Here is a 19,206-nt window from a genome sequence, read left to right on the forward strand (position 1 = left end):
AGCATGTATCCGAAGCCCAGGTCTCTAAACTGTGCCACAAATTAAGATCCTGCAAATGTGCCCTTCCTACCTTTTTGAGAAAATTATCGCGCATGCTATTTCATCTCTCACCAGACTTATCAATTCAGCCTTACTATCTGGCCTATTTTCCGTACAAATGGGACACATTGCCCTGACCCCACTATTGAAAAAAAGGTGATCTAGACCCATCCTCCCCTTCCAGCTATAGTCCTATAGCAAATATTCCTCTCCTGACCAAAATGTTCGAGGCTATTATATCCACTCAGCTCTCATCTTACTTAGAGAGATTCACCATTCTATTACCTTGCCAATATGGCTTCAAACCCAATTTCAGCACTGAATCCCTGCTGGCCTCTTTAATCTCAAAGATTCAACAACTTCAATCTCGTAATAAGTTTGCTATCCTACTACAATTTGATCTATCTGCGGCCTTTGATGTTGTCCACCACAATATCCTAATTTACCAACTTTCTGAGATAGGCATTGATTCCACAGTCTTAGACTGGTTCTCTAAACATGAACGGAACCATGTCTTCTCCTTGGAGACCGCTATGTGGTATTCCCCAAGGATTACCCCTGTCCCCTATTCTTTTCAACATTTATATGTCTTCTTTGAAATTCTTCCATCTATCTCCCTTTGAAACTCCATTTACACATGCAGATGACATCCTTGTCCTTCTCGAGATAGATTCGCACCTCACCAAAAATATAACAGCTTGCATAACGAAACTCCAATCCTGGGCCCTCTCTGTACAAATGAAGCTGAATGAATCCAGAACAAAACTACTCTGGATGGGCCCAAAATTAGATCAGTTACCCACGTTCATTCCACTACCTTCTGGTCCCACACTGCAGATCGAATTCTCAAGCAAAGTTTTGGGCATCATTATTGACTCTACACTTAATGATCATCTCAACTCTCTGGTAAAAAAAATATTTTTTTTAGTCTTCACTTACTGAGGAAAGTGAGATCCTGCTTCTGCCAACAACATTTTGCTATCCTTGTACAATCAATCATTCTTTCCAGACTGGACTATTGTAATTCCATCTATCTAAGTCTAACCAAGAAAAATCTTCAAAGACTTCAGCGGATCCAGAACACTGCGACTAAGTTGATCTTTGCAAAAATTAAATTTGATCATGTTTCCCTGCTTCTGTCAAAACTTCACTGGCTTCCGGTGATTTCTAGGATTCACTTTAAATGTACCTGCCTAATATTCAAGATCCTACATGGCATTCTTCCTCCCCTAATTCCACTATCCTGGAATTCTTCGAGACCTGACACTACCAGATCCATTCACAAACTCAAACTATTTTTCCCCTCGTTAAAAGGCATGTATGTAGGTAAATTAGGGAAATCCCTTGTCTTCAAATTCACTGAGCTTTTGAATAACCTCCCTGCCCCGCTGCTGAACCTAGGCTCATTCCAATTATTCCGAAAGCATCTGAAAACCTGGTTTTTCTCCAAAAAGTAAAGTTATCTATTTAAAATGTAAAGCTAGCTATTCTTTTCATAACCTCTAATTTCTTATTATGTCCTTCCCTCATTTATTGAATTTACCTGTAAACCGTGCCGAGCTCTATTTTTATGGAGAAGATGCAGTATACAAACTTAAATGATAAGGTGGTATATCAAAATTTTAATAAACTTGAAACTTTTAGGGAGGAATGTTGGACACAGTGCTGGAGGGAATGAAGGGAGTGATGTGGTATGCTGCTGGAGATGGTTGATAAAAGGACTATGCTACCCCTCTCCACAAATCACTTCACTCGCGCTTCTCAGAGAGCTATATTCCTCAGATCAGCTGCTCTTAGCTGTACCCTTCTCCTCCACTACCAATTGCATACTCTGTTCATTTCATCTCCCTGCCCCATATGCCTGGAACAAACTACCTGCATCATGCCTCTTCCCTTGTTCAAAAGTAGGCTGAAAGCCCACCTTTCCGAGATAGACTTCAACTCATAACCTTACTCCCCTTGCCAGTAGCTTAACCATCCCTGCTAACTGTAACCCCTATCCTGACATTCTGTTTTTTCTTTCTTGACCGATAAGACTGTGAGCTCATTTGAGCAGGGCTTCTCCTTTGTGGCTCTGTACAGCACATCCAGTACTGTTGATAATTAATAGTAATGCTGTGGGCTGAGATGCTGGTGAACCAAGTTCAATTCCCACCGCAGCTACTTGGGACCTTGAGCGAGTCACTTAACCCTCCATAGCCCGAAATACAAAACAGACTGTGCGCCCACTAAGGACAGAGGAAGTACCTGTATCAAACATGTCTTAACAGCGCTATAGAAACGATGATAACAGTAACAGTAGTCAATACATTCACTGTCTCAACAGAAATTCACATTTCAATCAGTAAAAAATTTCATACCCAGAAATAAATGCATCAAAAGAAAATTGCCCCAATTGACACAAGCACAAGTCATTTGAAATCAGGTAATGCCCCAAGTGTTCTGGAGGCATTTGGCACCTGTTGCGCAGGACTGGCATTAAGGGGAGGTTGCAGCCTGGGGAACTGCCCCCCACCAAATCTGCTCAACACTAAAAATACAGACTGGCTAGCTGGCTTTAGGACAGGGGTGTCCAACCTGCGGCCCCGTGAAGTATTTTGTTCTGCCCCGGTCGAGAGCGATGCAGTGTTTTCCTCTGCTGCCCCCGGGTGTTTACCGTCTTGCCGGCTCTTACCCTCCTCTGTCTTGCTGCAGCGTTTCCGCAGACCCAGAAAATTTTTTTCCGGTCCATGCGGCACAGGGAAACCAAAAGATTGGACACCCCTGTTTTAGGGCTCCCTACTAAATGCCTGTGTTTATCCCAAATATGTCTACTCCCAATGTGGTGATTTAAAAAAAAAAAAAATGGATGGGTGGGGGGGTTTATTTTTGTCCTAATTTAGACCTTTGAGTATTTACACTTGGGATAGGTGGGAGGATATTATTAATTTGATTAGGGAAAGGTTATTGGAAAAAAATCTATGTTTCTGTGTTTTTATTGAATAATCACGGGTGGGTGAAAATGGTTGGTTAGATATATTTGTAAGTGGAATAAGCTTGTATTCTATGTGATAGATTCGTGTATTGCACTATTGAAGTCTGAAAATCAATAAAGAATTTTTTAAAAAACAAAAAAAAAGTACGGTGCATCGAGAAAGAAAAATCAATCCATACCATCTTTCATCCCCCCCCCCACCTAATTGTGTATTTACCCCAAGTTCTACCAGAAATAACCTATCGTATTAAAATCGCCCCCCCCCCCCAAAGAAAGAAAGAAAGAAAGAAAAAAAAAAAAACCTCCCCAATCAAGGCCCTCTCAGCAGACGTATTTCATGCAGGGCGAGCAACGATCGTCCGTGGTTTATACCGGAGGGGGCGTGAACAGGGGGGGGGGAATATTGCTCTTTCTTCACTTCAATCCACACCTTCCTATAAAGGGGGGCGGGGGCAGCCCAGACTGAAATAAAACAAAGGCCCAAATCGCCTCTTCCCCAACCTCTTAGTTTCCGACCACGGGGCACGTTTTTTCCGCTCCTCTCCTGCTCTCCCCCCCCCCCACGCGCCCCTCCCCTCCCCTCCCCTCCGGTGGGAGGGGTGAGGGGGGGTCACTCACCTCTCTCCCTTCCTCCACGTTTTCTTTCTCTCTCTGTCTCGCTGGGCCTCAGTAGCGGCGCGCGGCCGACGTCTCGCGCATCCCGTGGCGTCCCCGCCGCACGGTCGCGCCCGCCCGTCTCGCGCGCTCCTCTCTCTCCCTTCCCCTTGCGGCGCGCGATTCACACGTCACTCTTCCCCCCTCCCCCCGAGCACGTGACCGCTGCGCCTCCTCGCCGGGGCCCGTCCCTTCCGTCGGACCAAAAGAAGCCGGCGGCGTTCTCCTAACCCCGGCTCTTTCCCCCGCCCTCGATTAAAAAAAAAAAAATCAATCGCCTTCCGGTGTAGGCGACGACGGCGAGAGGCCTCGTGACCAACGGGCCGGAAATCCGAAGTAGGGCCCAAGTTAAAAGATGGCTGTTTAAAGAGAGTTGGATCAGTCACGTGACGAACCCCAGCGCGCGCGTGCGTGCGGGGTTTTTTTTTTTTTCTTTTTCTCCTCCCTTTCACGATTACGGGCGCTCCTCAGGCCTAAGCGTGACGCATTTAAAAACGCGACAGCGTCCGCGTCCGTTTCTGCAGGGTTTTTCTCCCCCCCCCCAAGAGTTGGTCGTCTTTTCGGTTGCGTCATTGGTCCGCGCCGGACTCGAAGCCATTGAAATACAATAAAACCCAAATGCCAAAGCTATAAAGGCTTACAGAGCTGACGAACGAAATAAATATTTAAATCCAACCTGCTGTTATTTTAATCTGAGTAATTAAATTGCAAGTTATTAAAAAAAAGTCCAATATTTTACTAGGAAAAGCAAATAATTTGAAACCCCCATTGTTACATAGAAACAGGACAGCAGATAAAGGCTTATCCTGTCTGTCCATCCGCATCATCTATAAGAACATAAGAAATAGATTTATGTTGAATTGGAATATGTAAACAGAAAAAAAACACACAATTAGGCAATGATGATAACATTTGGGATATTGAACTGGAAGCTGACAAGCCAAAGAAGAGCCAGATATTTTAAAATAAGTCATAGCAGCAATTAAAGCTTTATCGAAAAACAAGTCACCTGGTATTGATAGTATTCCAACTGAATTAATCAAAGGCTGAGAAGGTGCTATCATGGCCCTCACTTGACTGTAGCCCAGATGCACTAAAGTCAGCAATTGTCACTAACCCGATTTGCTGACGTGATGCATAAGATGGCTCACTGCGTGGTTTTCTGCACGATCACTCATTCTCTGATCCAACCATGCAGATAAGGTCATTAATACTGAAATGCCATGTAAACTAGCCGAGCGTTTGATACTCTTAACATCGCTTTGCAATGCACAAAAAAAGGTGATCACTTTTAGCGATCTGAAAAAAGCTACTGGCCAAGACCAGTCACTTATGTGTCTTACCAATAGTTCAGCCCTGAAATTAATATAATATTTATAGCATTGATACCATGCATACAGTTTTTATAATAGCAGGGGCGTATATGTGTGTTATATGCACCATGTGAGCACGTATGTTGAAGGCATGTCTTATGCATGCCCGTTAACAGCGTAAAATATAGAAGGGCATCGGAAAGATGGGGCCAATGAGAGAAGGCAAAAATTTTCATTTCTCATCATTAAAATATGTACAAGCTGGGCCAGAACTTTATACAGACACCACCCCCATTTATGCCCCGCATTTGCATAGTCTGCTGCTACCTTTGTTCGCTTTTACTTTCCAAAAGCTCCTTCCAACAGCTCCAAAAGAATAAAAATCTCTAATGTCCGTGCTATAAAGTGCTTTGCAACAAGAATGCTTTGTGGCTGATGCCTCAACACACACCAATGATGTACAACTATGACACACTACAATAATCCACGCCTATGACTAATGTAGCAAATCTGGCGCATGCGTACATTGTCGTTATATCAACTGGACTATTCTGCGCATGTGTGAGAGTTGCTCTCACAGTGGACTTTAGTAGCATGGGAGAGAGAGTACCTGAAGAGCGAGCTCATTGGATGGGAAGACATAAGGGAAGTGGAAAAACAGTGGTCCAAGTTGAAAGGTGCAATAAATAGAGCTACTAACCTTTATGTGAAGAAAATAAATAAAAACAAGAGAAAAAGGAAACTGGTATGGTTTTCCAAGATAGTGGCGGAAAAAAATAAAGGCAAAAGAATTGACATTTGTGAAGTATAAAAGAACTCAAAAGGAGGAGTACAAAAAGGAATATCAGATAAAACTGAAAGAAATCAAGAGAGAGATATGTCTGGCAAAAGCGCAAGCAGAAGAGCAAATGGCTATAAATATAAGAAAAGGAGAAATAATTTTTTCAGGTATACTAGTGAGGGAGAAAAAGACAAAAAATGGAATTACGAGACTGAAGGAAGGTATGAACCACTATGTGGGGAGTGATGAGGAAAAAGCAGATGTGCTAAACAAATACTATGTTCGGTGTTCACAGAAGAAAAACATGGAGAAAGACCACAATTGGTCAGTAAAGATACACCTGCGAATGGAGTGGATACTGCACCATTCATGGAAGAAAGAACTTGAAAAACTGAAGGTGAACAAAGCTATTGGACCAGATAGGATCCATACCATGATATTGAGGGAGCTCTGAGAGGTTTCAGAAATCACTTTCTTCAAATCCAGAAAAGTTCTTAATTGTTCCTGAGAGGAAAAAAAATATTTGACTCCAAGATATTTAACCTTACATTTGCATGGATAAGCTAACAAGAATGAGGCACTAACCCCCTCCTTTACAAAGCCGCACTAGTGTTTTTAGTGCCGGCTGCGGTGGTAACAGCTCAGACACTCACAGGAATTCTACGAGCATCAGAGCTGTTACCATGGTGGCCGGCGCTAAAAACGCTGGCGTGGCTTTTGCAAAGGAGGGGGTAAGAGTCGCAGAGTCAGATCTCATAGCAAGAAATCATTTTTTTCTTTCCTGCGATTTTCTTGTAACATCCGGAAACATCCCAACCTTTTCCCCCAAAGAATGACACTTGGGAATTACGAGTAAAGTTGCTCTTTCAGACATTTCAGATAAAAGATTGTTTCAAGCAGTTCAGTAACGTTCAGAGCCTCTTTCAAATTGAAATCATCTGCCTCTGAGCTCATTCCCATGTTGTTGTTTTTTGCTGGTAAATAATAAATTCGATTGACTGGAGGAATATTTTCAGGGGAAAATTTCAAAATCTCAATAAGATATTTTTTTATTATTTCCATGGGAAGTATACCCAAGAGACTTTAGGAAATTTAACAGATGCAGATTTAATCTACAATTATAATTTTCAATTTATTCAATCTTTCTGTTTAATAAGTTCTTTTCTTTAACAATCCCAGATGTTAAATCAGAGAGTGGTAGAGAACTGGAATGCTCTTCCGGAGTCTGTCATAGGAGAAACACCCTCCAGGGATTCAAGACAAAGTTAGACAAGTTCCTACTGAACCGGAACGTGCTCAGGTAGAGCTAGTCAGGGCGCTGGTCTTTGACCAGAGGGCCGCCGTGGGCACGATAGACCACTGGTCTGACCCAGCAGCGGCAATTCTTATGTTCTTATCTTGTACAGTCTTAACATTCTTTTTAACAATTTTCAATTCAGAGGCACATTCTTCCTTTGTGTCTCCTATTTTCCTCCCCAGATTATCCACTGTTCTCACGAATGTAACAATTTCCTGAAAAGACTTGGTTACTGTGTTGTTCAACCTTGAGAGAACCTCCCAAATGCTCTTCAAAGTCGCCACCAGCGGTTTCACCAGTTAAAAAAGAAGTCTTAGAAGCCGCTCCCTGCTTCCACTGTAGCTACAGCCCTTCGAGACAGGGCTTCCCCAGCGAGATCAATCTCATGAGGGTTCATCTGGCTGTACAACACGTGGAGCAGGGAATGGTGGTGGAGCAGCTGCTGGAGGAGATAAGGTGACATCCAAGTCCAAGTGTTCTGGGTCTCTTCTACCCAAGGGCACAATGGACAATCCTCTGGATTCCTCCTTGGGACCAGTGGTGGCGGCGAACCTCAGAATTGACCACTATGCCGGAGAAGAGGTCTTTGCTGTTGAAGAAGCAAGCCACACACCATATTTTGTGGCATATTGTAGCAGTAAGGTAATATGCAGCAGGAACAAGTCGGGAACGTGGGTTGCCTCCATCTTGGCTCCTCCCCTCCCCCCCAATGGAAGTCAAAGCTGTCAATTTCAATCTTCTGCTCATTATATGCATGGAGTGTTCTCTTGTGTGAAAGGTTAAACAACATTCTCATACTGAGCCCTTCCACCCCACTCATAATTTTATCATTTTCTATTATTTCCCCTTTCAATTGTCCTTTTTCCAAGCTGAAGAATCCTTCATAATGGAGGTGTTCTATCTCCTTTATCATTTTTGTCACATTTCTAATTCTTCTTTTTTTTTTTAAGATGGAACAATCACAACCTCACACAGTAGCCAAGACTTGGTTGCACCAGGGACCTAAGGAGAGGCATCGTTATTTTTCAGTTTCTTCCCCATCCCTTCTCAAATTATCGCTAACATTTTATTTGCCTTGCTAACAGCTGAGGCACACATACATTATTAACCCCTCCCCTTTTATAAAACTGTAACGCAGTTTTTTGCGTTGGCTGCGGTAGTAACAGCTCCGACGCTCCTCTGAGCGTCGGAGCTGTTACCGCCTCGGACGGCGCTAAAATCTGTGCTATGATTTTGTAAAAGGGGAGTAAACAAAGCGTTACTGTGCTGTTTGTCATCCTTCAGTAATCTGTAGAAGCTCCAGGCTTCTAAAGTCTAAACACAGCAAGAAAAACAGAAGGCGCCTTAAGTTAGATTAGCAGTGGTTGCTTTTACTGAAGGGAGATCAGAGACAGGCAGTTGGCAGTCAGCAGAAGCAGCTGCATACCTAAGCTGTCATGTATTTTTTGCACACTGTCTCTTTAACATAAAAAAAAGAAAGAAAAAGCTCCTTCGCCTGGATCTTTCTGACTGTACCACAGCGTAGGGGTTCTAGACAGCTGGATAAACCACTGGATCCATGCAACTGCTTTGAATTTGGCTCTGGCACTTTGAAAACGAGTCTTAGTGCAGCCAACACATGGTTCAGGAGGAAATCTCCCTGGTATTCAGGTGGTTGCAGGTGCTGGTCTCGCTAGTAAATATTGGTGTCCCCTGTACCTTGTGTATTTCCTTTTGCATGGGTTTAAGGGGCAGAGAAAGCAAAGGGTTGGGTTTTTTTTCCCCTGGTGAGAGAGGATTTGCTGCTCTGGGGTTGTCTGGCATGGAGTACCAAATCCGTCTGGCCCGGTCGGAGGACTGCAAGGACATAGTGCGCATGATCAGGGTGAGAGATGGGTGAGGTCCAAAGGGTCTCACCAGATACTGGGATAGCAGTCTCAAGGAGAGGACTCCCTTCAGCATAGCTGCCTACTTACCCAGTTCAAATAATGACCTTTCAGGATAGTCCTGGTTTTGAACTTGCACCCCAAAGCACTGTGGTATTTGTAGTCCCTGATGTTTATTGAAAGCAGTATTGCAGGTCCCATAATGCATCTGATTGGGGGTTGTCAGAAAAATGTCTTTTCTGGAACTGGGTATGTAGGTAGCTATGCAGTCACAAAGTGCCAGGGTGACAAGCTCTTCTGTCACAAAGGCAGTCTAACCAGGGGGGTGGTACAACAGGGATACCAAGTTACCCAGGCTGGAGGTTTGGCATGGTCCTGGATTTCTGACCATCCCATTCTGGTGCATTATGGGACGTACAGCATTGATTTCAAAGGGGCAGGATCTGGCACTACAAATCCCACACTGCTTTGGGATTTAGGTTCAAAACCAGACAGCTCAAAAAGTCTCTAGCCTAGAACTGGGTAACTTGGCACCTCTGTAGAGAGGCAGAGGAACGCCATGGTCCTTTTGAGGCAGCACATGCACTAATAATCAGGAAGAAGCTCCTCTGTGGCACCCTAGACCTGTGCCTGAATCAGAGCCTGTCATTTATTTCTAATATTTCTAGACCGCCTAAAAGTAAGCGGTTAACAATTGAAAACGTTCATCATAATTCATACACAATACATTTACAAAATGCATTCAAATTACATTGCAATTACATAGCAATCTCATCCCCTAAAAATAATGTTGAGAATTATTAGAATGAAATAAACTGATACCAAATGCTAAGAACTGACCTAGCTTTTTCCTTGTTCCCCAGGAACTAGCGGAGTTTGAGAAGTTATCTGAACAGGTAGAAATCACTGAAGAAGGTGAGAGAGGTGGCAAGGAGGTTGTCTGCATCTCTCAGTTTTTTGGGGGGGTTGGAGGGGTTTAGGGTTTCTGGGTTGGCTTTTCCGTCGCTTCTTTGAACGTCCAGCTCATTAGTAAATGGGGCTTTCAGGAATTCTATGAGCGTCAGAGCATTTACCTCACTGGCCCATGGTAGAAACCTCTACCTCAGCTTTGTAAAAGCCAGAGTAGATGATGTTTCTACCAGGGGTGTCAACCCCAACCACAGTCATATCAACATAGTACATGATGGTAGATCAACATGGTACATCCTGTCTACTCAGCAGTGATTGTTTTTTTGTTTTTTTTTAATTTGGGTACTGTATATACTCAAATATAAACCGAGATTATTGGGCCAAAATAAAATTTGATAAAACGCTAATCATACATTCTAAGAGTTTGACAATTAAAAATGAAAATGGAGAACAATTAATAAACTTATTAGTGACACGACATTACTCACATGAAAACAACAGGATGGTAGGGAGAAATACAATTTTAAAAGAAAAGAGTGTTGAATATAAGTAAAACAGAATTTGGCAAAGAAGGACCTAGAGATCAACAATTTTATTTAAAAATACTTATTTGCCTAGAACTACAAATTGCGAGGCATTCCTTTAAAAACATCAAAATCATTCAGAAGGTATCACCCAATATTACTCACTGGGAAATGCAATTGAAAATTGTTCTTAGACTTTACATTCCACCGGAACGTGCAGCCCTGATGGGGACTACTGCGTCGCATTCTTGCCCAAAATGCAATCAGGCTCACGCATCTTTGAGTCACATGTTTTGGGCCTGCCCCGCAATCCAACAGTTTTGGAGACATCTGGGCCTATATACCACATCGCTTTGGGGAAGGCGATGGCTTCCGCAACCAAGGGCGTTATTTGGAGTTTATAATATAGCCTCGCCCAAACCCAGGGGAATGTCAGCATTTATCTCCAGAGCCCTTTTGATGGGAAAAAAAAGCCATCCTCACCAACTGGCTCTCCCGTGATCCCCCGTCATATGCACAATGGGGATCCCTAATGATAGTGCACGCAACACTGGAGAGACGCATGGTGGGAGACTTGACTCTAGGCCCGGGTCGCAAATTTTGTCAGGTGTGGGAGCACTTCTGGCAGGACCTCACACCGCGTGCTCGCAGTAGACTTTTGAATCTTTAAGATTTTATTCCCACTCTCAGCTGTTGGACCGGCCATGGATTCTTGGGGAGGGGAGGGGAGGGGAACTGATTATATTGTTGAAAATGTTATTTCCTGAATGGTATTACTGTTTGTATTTGCTTCTTACTGCTGGAATAATAAAAATCATTTAAACATAAAAACATCAAAATAGTTCTTGTCCATTTGGGACTCCTGAATTCAACTGCTTGCATCGAGCACTAGGAGTGCAGTACTCAAAAGATTAGGGAGAGCTCCGGTGCAGACATCATTTTCCAATCAAGCATCTAGGTGGGAGGGTGGGTTAGGGGAGGTATTTAGAGAGGGATGGGTAGGTATATGAAAGAATTTAATCTTTATTATGTGTAGTGGAGGCAGGGCAGGATTAATTCATCGAGGGCCCCTAGGCACACAAGTACACTGGGCCCCTCTGCCCCGCCCCACCCCACCATGCGCCCAGGCGGAAACAGGAAGCTGCATCAGAGGGAAGCTTTGGGCAAGCACCACCGCATGCACAATTACAGTTCCCGTTGCCTTTCTTACCCGCGTTGCTTGCTTGTCTTACTTTCCGTCAATGGGGGGGTGGGGGGCTGCATTGCCAATCGGGGTGGGGCCCGCATTGCCGATTGGGAGGGGGGGGGCCCGCCTTGCCGATCGATGCTGGAGGGACCCATCGCCATTTGGAAAAAACAGTGTTGATGCCCTCCTTCATCAGGCCCCCCCCCCTGACCATTTCGGGCCCTAGGCACGTGCCAACTTGGCCTATTGGTTAATCCTGCCCTGAGTGGAGGGCTATGAGGGGGTGATGAAAAGTTCTGAGTCCAACCAACCAACTTCCTAAATTCTGAGCTTTATTTTGCCAGTGTTATCTTAGGGGGTCTTTTACTGAGGCATGCCAGAACTAGAAAAGACCCCCTTAGTTTGTTAAGTGCCAATTTGCAGAAACAAAATTCTATGCTTTGAGGTTGAGGGGTGGTAGGTTCAGGGGCAATGTTAGGAAATTCTACTTTACGGAGAGGGTGGTGGATGCCTGGAATGCGCTCCCGAGAGAGGTGGTGGAGAGTAAAACTGTGACTGAGTTCAAAGAAGTGTGGGATGAACACAGAAGATTTAGAATCAGAAAATAATATTAAATATTGAACTAAGGCCAGTACTGGGCAGACTTGCACGGTCTGTGTCTGTGTATGGCCGTTTGGTGGAGGATGGGCAGGGGAGGGCTTCAATGGCTGGGAGGGTGTAGATGGGCTGGAGTAAGTCTTAACAGAGATTTCGGCAGTTGGAACCCAAGCATAGTACCGGGTAAAGGCCCTAGCAGTAGCCCACAAGAGAATTTATGCCACCACCCCCTCCTACATAAAATCTAAGCTTCCCATCTACACCCCCACTCGCACCCTCCGCTCAAAATCGGAAATACGCCTATGCATTCCCCCTGGAAGGTCCCTCCTCTCAGAAACTGCCCGCAAACGATCCTACAGCCACTTCATCCCACATCTCTGGAATAAACTCCCCCCCCCAACTCAGGCAACAGAACTCTTTATTGACATTCCGTAAAATGGTAAAGACCCTCCTCTTCAACTAAAGGTCTCCCTCAGTCTACACCCCCCCTTAAACCCCACCTCTCTCTTCTCTCCCCTATTTAACTTCTCCTAAACTTCAGTATAGTCCTCTCTTAGTCTGTACTCTGATAAATTGTCTGTACTCTGAAAAATTGTTTGTACCCTGATAAATACTGCACAATCTTGTATGTCCAAGCATCTAAACCTATTGTACATCTTATTTGCCTAATTACTTCTACTGTGTATGTTTACTTGTAGACCGTTCTGAGCTACTGGGAGAACGGGATATAAATCTAAATAAATAAATAAATAAAATAAATAAAGCTTTGGATTCTTACCCAGAAATAGCTAAGAAGAAAAAAAAAAAAAATTTAAATTGAATCAGGTTGGGCAGACTGGATGGACCATTCGGGTCTTTATCTGCCGTCATCTACTATGTTACTATGTTACTATGCTTTGACATTGTTTCAGAACATTGATTGAACCGTATCCATGCCATTCTCTTCTTGGTTGGGCTGGGAACTTTTCAGCACCCCCTCGTATAAGGCTCCTGGAATGGCTTAGGAGGCGTGGAAGAGAGGGAGGGGAGATTGAGCAGCGCTTTCCAAGTACTAAATACCCAGGTACACAAAAACCTGCAAGTGCCACAGGTTAAATATTACCCCTCCCCCCAAAGTAACAATAATCAGAGCTAGGCACGGCACATGGCAGTGGCCAACCTGGTGCCTGTCTCTGTGCCTCTCTCATTCATTCCCTCTTTCCTTTTCTTTGTTTCTTCTGTCTTTTCATATCATTTTTTTGCCCCTTTTCCCCCACCACATAAGAATAGCCCTACTGGGTCAGACCAATGGTCCATCAAGCCCAATAGCCCGTTCTCATAGTGGCCAATCCAGGTCACTAGGACCTGGCCAAAACCCAAAGAGTAGCAACATTCCAGAAGCTCAGAGAATAGCAAGATTCCGGAACCCAAAAGAGTAGCAGCATTCCATGCGGCCGATCCAGGGCGAGCAGCGGCTTCTCCCGTGTCTGTCTCAATAACCGACTATGGACTTTTCCTCCAGGAACTTGCCCAAACCTTTCTTAAAACCAGCTATCTGCTCTGGCAACGCTTAACTATTCTCTGTCTTTCTTTGATTTCAGTATTACAGAAGGATGGCTTTGCTGAGGATCCCTTCTACAAATGCTTGGTTGCTGAGCTGCACCCGGAACAGAGAAGCACAGAAGGAAAGGATGTATACATTTTTACTGCAGCCCTCCATGTACACAGAACTGTCAATGCACCTCAATCCTGCCCAGCAGCACCCTCTGCTACTCCATTACAGAGACCTTTATACACAATTCAGCTCTCCAGCACCTCTTATGAGTACAGGCCTAACAAATAACTCTCATTTACAGATGTACCAATGTTTTTCAGTTGTATACACCAGTGGCGTGCCACTGGTGCAAGGAGCTCAGGTGTGCTGGAGCGATCACTGATCTTTGGTCTGCCCACAAGGCCGTCGGTTCCACCAGCCCCATCCCCTCTGAGGTCAACTTCCTGTTCTGGGGCAGGGGCCCAGCAGAACCGACGGTCACGTGGCAGACAGCCCCCAACCGATCCACACATCTTCCCACTGCTTGGAAGAGAAGGGTGGTGCTCAGGTCAGGATAGTTGGCACTCCGCCCCGGGTTCCTGGTACATGCATTGCCTCTGTGCTATTCCAGCACTGAGAGACCCCCCCACCTAACAGATTTCCTGGCCCTGCAGCACGCTCTGCAGAGACCTCTGTTCATGGCCCCACAGCACCACTACAGTCCAGTCCTAATAACCACCTTTCAACGCCTCCATTCTGCCCTAAAGCACCCCCTGCTATTCCTCTACTAAAACCTCCAAGTCCCCGTCCCCACAGGAATTCAATTTCCCCTTCCCGTCCCCGTCAGTTTTGTCGCTGTCCCTGCCCCATTCCTGTAAGCTCTGCGTCAAACATTTAGGATTTTAAAGAGTTTGAGGCTTGTGCAGATGAGGACGGAGCTTAGGCATTGGTGGAATGAGACATTATGACATCACAATCTGAGCTCTAGAATGTTGCTGCTTATGATTTTAAAGGGTTTGAGGCTAGTGCAGATGAGGACGGAGCTTAGACATTGGTGGAATGAGACATTATGACATCACAATTTGAGCTCTAGAATGTTGCTGCATATGATTTTAAAGGGTTTGAGGCTTGTGCAGATGAGGACGGAGCTTAGGCATTGGTGGAATGAGACATTATGACATCACAATCTGAGCTCTAGAATGTTGCTGCTTATGATTTTAAAGGGTTTGAGGCTAGTGCAGATGAGGACGGAGCTTAGACATTGGTGGAATGAGACATTATGACATCACAATCTGAGCTCTAGAATGTTGCTACTTAGGATTTTAAAGGGTTTGAGGCTTGTGCAGATGAGGACGGAGCTTAGGCATTAGTGGAATGAGGCATCATGACATCACAATCTGAGCTCTAGAATGTTGCTGCTTAGGATTTTAAAGGGTTTGAGGCTTGTGCAGATGAGGACGGAGCTTGAAGGAATGGGGCAGGGACAGGAAAAGAACTCGCGGGGACAGGACGGGAAAATGAGTTCCTATGGGGAAAAATTTGTCCCCGTGTCATTCTCTATTCAGTACCTCCTGACCCCCTTCCCACACAGAGTAGCTACCTTAGTATTATAAGATGTTAACCTGAGGCATCCGCTAATGGTTTTGGCAGTTTGCTACGCTTTCAGATAACGGTGTCGTTGGCTTCTATTTCACAGGGTTCAGGATCATTGGCTATGCCCTCTATTTCTTCACTTATAGCACCTGGAAGGGCCGAACATTATTTTTGGAGGATCTGTATGTCATGCCAGAATTCAGAGGTATGGGGGAGGGGGGAAGAAAGCTATCCTGAAACTCCAGAAAACTCCAGTTCCAGGCTGGAGATTTTAGGCCAGACCTAGATTTCTGACTACTTATCCCCGTGCATTATGGAACTTCAACTTGCAGCACTGATTTCAATGAGCAGGATCAGGCACTACAAATCTGTCACTGCCTTGGGATGTTAAGTTCAAAACCAGGACTGTCTCAAAATCTCCAGCCCGGAACTGGGTGACTTGGCAGCTCTGCTGATAGGTTCCTCAAAACCCATTGATAAGAAAGGTGTGTATAGACAATTCCGGTCCTCGAGAGCCACAGGCAGGTCAAGTTTTCAGGATATCCACAATGACTATGCCTGAGATAGATTTGCACTAGAGAATGACACGGTGACAAAATTCATCACCGTTCCCGTCCCCGCGGATAACCGCGGGAAATAATCCCATGTCATTTTCTAGTGTCTATTTCAACCTCGGTCCTTCTACACAAGCATTCTTCAAAGCAAAGCTTGCGGGTCAGTGGTTGTGGCCATTCATACTCTGATTCTTATGTGAGCCAAGGATAATGAAGCCATTGTGACATCACTGATGTAATTGGCTCTTAGGCACTGGTGGAATGAGGCATTATGACATCACAGTATCTGCTCTGGAGATCAGAGACTGTCATTCTGTAGTGTCTGTTTCAACCTCAGTCCTTCTACACTAGCATTCTTCAAAGCAAAGCTTGCGGGTCAGTGGTTGTGGCCATTCATACTCTGATTCTTATGGGAGCCAAGGATAATGAAGCCATTGTGACATCACTGATGTGATTGGCTCTTAGGCACTGGTGGAATGTGGCATTATGACATCACAATATCTGCTCTGGATACCAAAAACTGTCATTCTGTTGTGTCTATCTCAACCTCAGTCCTTCTACACAAGCATTCTTCAAAGCAAAGCTTGCGGGTCAGTGGTTGTGGCCATTCATACTCTGATTCTTATGGGAGCCAAGGATAATGAAGCCATTGTGACATCACTGATGTGATTGGCTCTTAGGCACTGGTGGAATGAGGCATTATGACATCACAGTATCTGCTCTGGAGATCAGAGACTGTCATTCTGTAGTGTCTGTTTCAACCTCAGTCCTTCTACACTAGCATTCTTCAAAGCAAAGCTTGCGGGTCAGTGGTTGTGGCCATTCATACTCTGATTCTTATGGGAGCCAAGGATAATGAAGCCATTGTGACATCACTGATGTGATTGGCTCTTAGGCACTGGTGGAATGAGGCATTATGACATCACAGTATCTGCTCTGGAGACCAGAGACTGTCATTCTGTTGTGTCTATCTCAACCTCAGTCCTTCTACCCCAGCATTCTTCAAAGAAAAGCTTGTGGGTCAGTGGTTGTGCCCAATTATACTCTGATTCTTTCCTCTCTCCTTAAAGAATGACATGAAGATGGTTTCCCGTGGTTATCCGCGGTGACGGGAACGGTGATGAATTTTGTCACCGTGTCATTCTCTAATTTGCATCTCCAGGAGGCAATGCATGCAAATCCATCTCATACATATTCATTGTGGATAGCCTGAAAATCTGACCTGCCTTTGGCTCTCGAGGACCGGAATTGCCTACCTCTGTGTTACACCAGACTAACACAGCTACCAGTAAAAATGCATGAACATTAACCCTCCGTTTGTTGTTCTTCCCTTAGGAAAGGGGATTGGTACAAAGCTGATGAGCAAAGTGGCTGAGGTAAGCTGGAGATAGGGTTACCATATGGCTCCAGAAAAAGGAGGATGGATTAAGACATCCAGGTTTTACTTCCAACCCGGATGTCTCAATCCGTCCTCCTTTTTCTGGAGCCTTATGGTAATCTTAGTTGGAGATGTCCATCCTTTCTTGTGTTCAGGGACAGGAGATATGGTTTGACCATAGATAGATTTGCATGCAAATACTGTATGTCATATATATTCAATGTGGAAATCCTGAAAATCTGACTGGCTTGGTGTGTCCTGAGGACTATTTATCGTTTCTATAGTGCTTAAAGGCATATGTAGTGCTATGCATTTAACACGCAATAGATGGTCCCTTCTCAGAAGAGCTTACAATCTAATTTGGACAGACAGACAGGACATATGGGGTTGGGGAGTTTCTTGCAGAGAGAATGATAGGATGGACCTAGGTCATTTTACGGTGAGTGGGAGTTAGGCGTTGAAATCAACCTTGAAAAAGTGGGCTTTTTAGCTTGGATTTGAATACTGCTAGAGACGGAGCCTGACGTAATGACTCGGGCAGTCTCTTTCATACATATGGTGCAGCAGGGGCAGAGTCTGGAGTTGGCAGGGGAGGAGAAGGGTACGGATAGGAGGGACTTGCCCATTGAACGGAGTTCACGGGGGGAGCACAGGGTGAGATGAGTCACTTCATTGGCTCCCCATCCATTTCCGAATACAGTTCAAACTCACTCTGCAGCCCCTCAGTCTCTCTCCTCACTTACCTCCCCCTACGCTCCCCCCGTTGGTTGGGCGAGGCCCTCTTATCCGTACCCTTCTCCTCCACTGCCAACTCCAGACTCCATCCCTTCTTTCTTGCCACACCGTAGGCCTGGAACAGGCTGCCAGAATCAATACGCCGTGCTCCATCTCTAGCAGTATTCAAATCCAAGCTAAAAGCCCTTTTAAGCTCCTTTCAACTCTTAACTCCCACGTATTGTCAGAAACCTATACCCATTGTATCATTCCTTCTACCCGAATCTCCCCAACCCAGAGATGTCCTGTCTCTCTGTCCAAATTAGACTGTAGGGACGGTCTGTTAAATGTTAAATGTACAGCGCTGTGTATGCTTTTCAGTGCTATAGGAATGATAAATAGTGGCAGTAGTGGATGAGTGTGGAGAAATATTTAGGGGCTGCAGAGGGCGTGCACTTTTAGGACAGTAAGAAAAGTTTGAACTGTATTTGAAAATGGATGGGAGGGGGGGCCAATGAAGTGACTTGAGGAGATTGGTAATGCGAGTATGGCAGCTCTCGCGGAATACGAGCCGTGCAGAGGAATTTTGCACAGACTGAAGGGGAGAGAGATGGTTGAGGCCCACCTCTTTGGACCACTCAAGAGCTTTGCAACTCAAAGGGAGGTGTCCTGAGTTCCAGCCAGCTTAGAGCAGGAAGAGAACCCATCACTTGGAGAAGAAATATCAAGTTTAGGGCGGGACAGGAAGTGAAACATATCCTTGAGGAATACAGCTTTTCCTCCATCTGTCTTTCCTTCCTTCTCCAGGTGGGCTTGAGTCGGGGCTGTACCCGCTTACAGCTGTCTGTGTTAGACTGGAACCACGCTGCCAGAGATGTCTATGTGAGAAGGGGAGCGTTGAATATGACTGTGGCAGAGGGCTGGCACCTCTATCGTTTCCAGGGTGACGCGCTGAAAGCACTGGCAGAAGGGACTATGAAAGTCTGAGATGAGAGTTGTCAGTCTATCCCTGAATAAATTTTGCTTGTATGATTTGTTTTCTACATGTTTCCTCTGTCTTTCTTCCATCACTATTGTCTTAAAGGGAACAGCAGGGAAAAAAAAGTGTTAAACTGGAAACGGGGGGGGGGGGGGGGAGGGATTCAAGGACAGCTAAAGAAGAAGAAAGGGCACAGAAGGGTAACAGCTCAGGCAGAGCATTAATAGTACCTAGAAGTGCATGTGCACCCGCAACTTGAAAAAGAGCATCTCGAAATTCTTGGTTTTCAGATGCATGGCAGCTAGGGTTGCCAACTGGATCCAGATTCACCCGGCA

The 19,206-nt window shown here is 45.0% G+C and overlaps 2 protein-coding genes across 2 annotated transcripts in view; one reads left to right on the top strand and one right to left on the bottom strand.

Annotated features, from left to right (window-relative positions):
* The window catches only part of SENP3 (SUMO specific peptidase 3), a 41,992-nt gene extending 38,071 nt beyond the window's left edge, over nucleotides 1-3,921 (bottom strand). Inside the window, exon 1 of the mRNA XM_033924342.1 lies at nucleotides 3,632-3,921. The gene's annotated coding sequence lies outside the window, so the exon portion shown is untranslated. The remainder of the gene's footprint in view (nucleotides 1-3,631) is intronic.
* Nucleotides 3,922-8,768: 4,847 nt separating this feature from the next.
* Nucleotides 8,769-18,934, top strand: SAT2 (spermidine/spermine N1-acetyltransferase family member 2). Its single transcript, XM_033924946.1, has 6 exons — nucleotides 8,769-8,922; nucleotides 9,787-9,838; nucleotides 13,720-13,803; nucleotides 15,349-15,450; nucleotides 17,135-17,175; nucleotides 18,699-18,934. The coding sequence occupies exons 1-6, from the start codon at nucleotides 8,776-8,778 to the stop codon at nucleotides 18,876-18,878; spliced, it is 606 nt and encodes a 201-aa protein (XP_033780837.1). The 5' UTR covers nucleotides 8,769-8,775; the 3' UTR covers nucleotides 18,879-18,934.
* Nucleotides 18,935-19,206: the final 272 nt, after the last annotated feature.

This window comes from Geotrypetes seraphini, chromosome 16 (assembly GCF_902459505.1).
Source record: "Geotrypetes seraphini chromosome 16, aGeoSer1.1, whole genome shotgun sequence".
In the NCBI taxonomy this organism is placed as follows: Eukaryota; Metazoa; Chordata; class Amphibia; order Gymnophiona; family Dermophiidae; genus Geotrypetes; species Geotrypetes seraphini.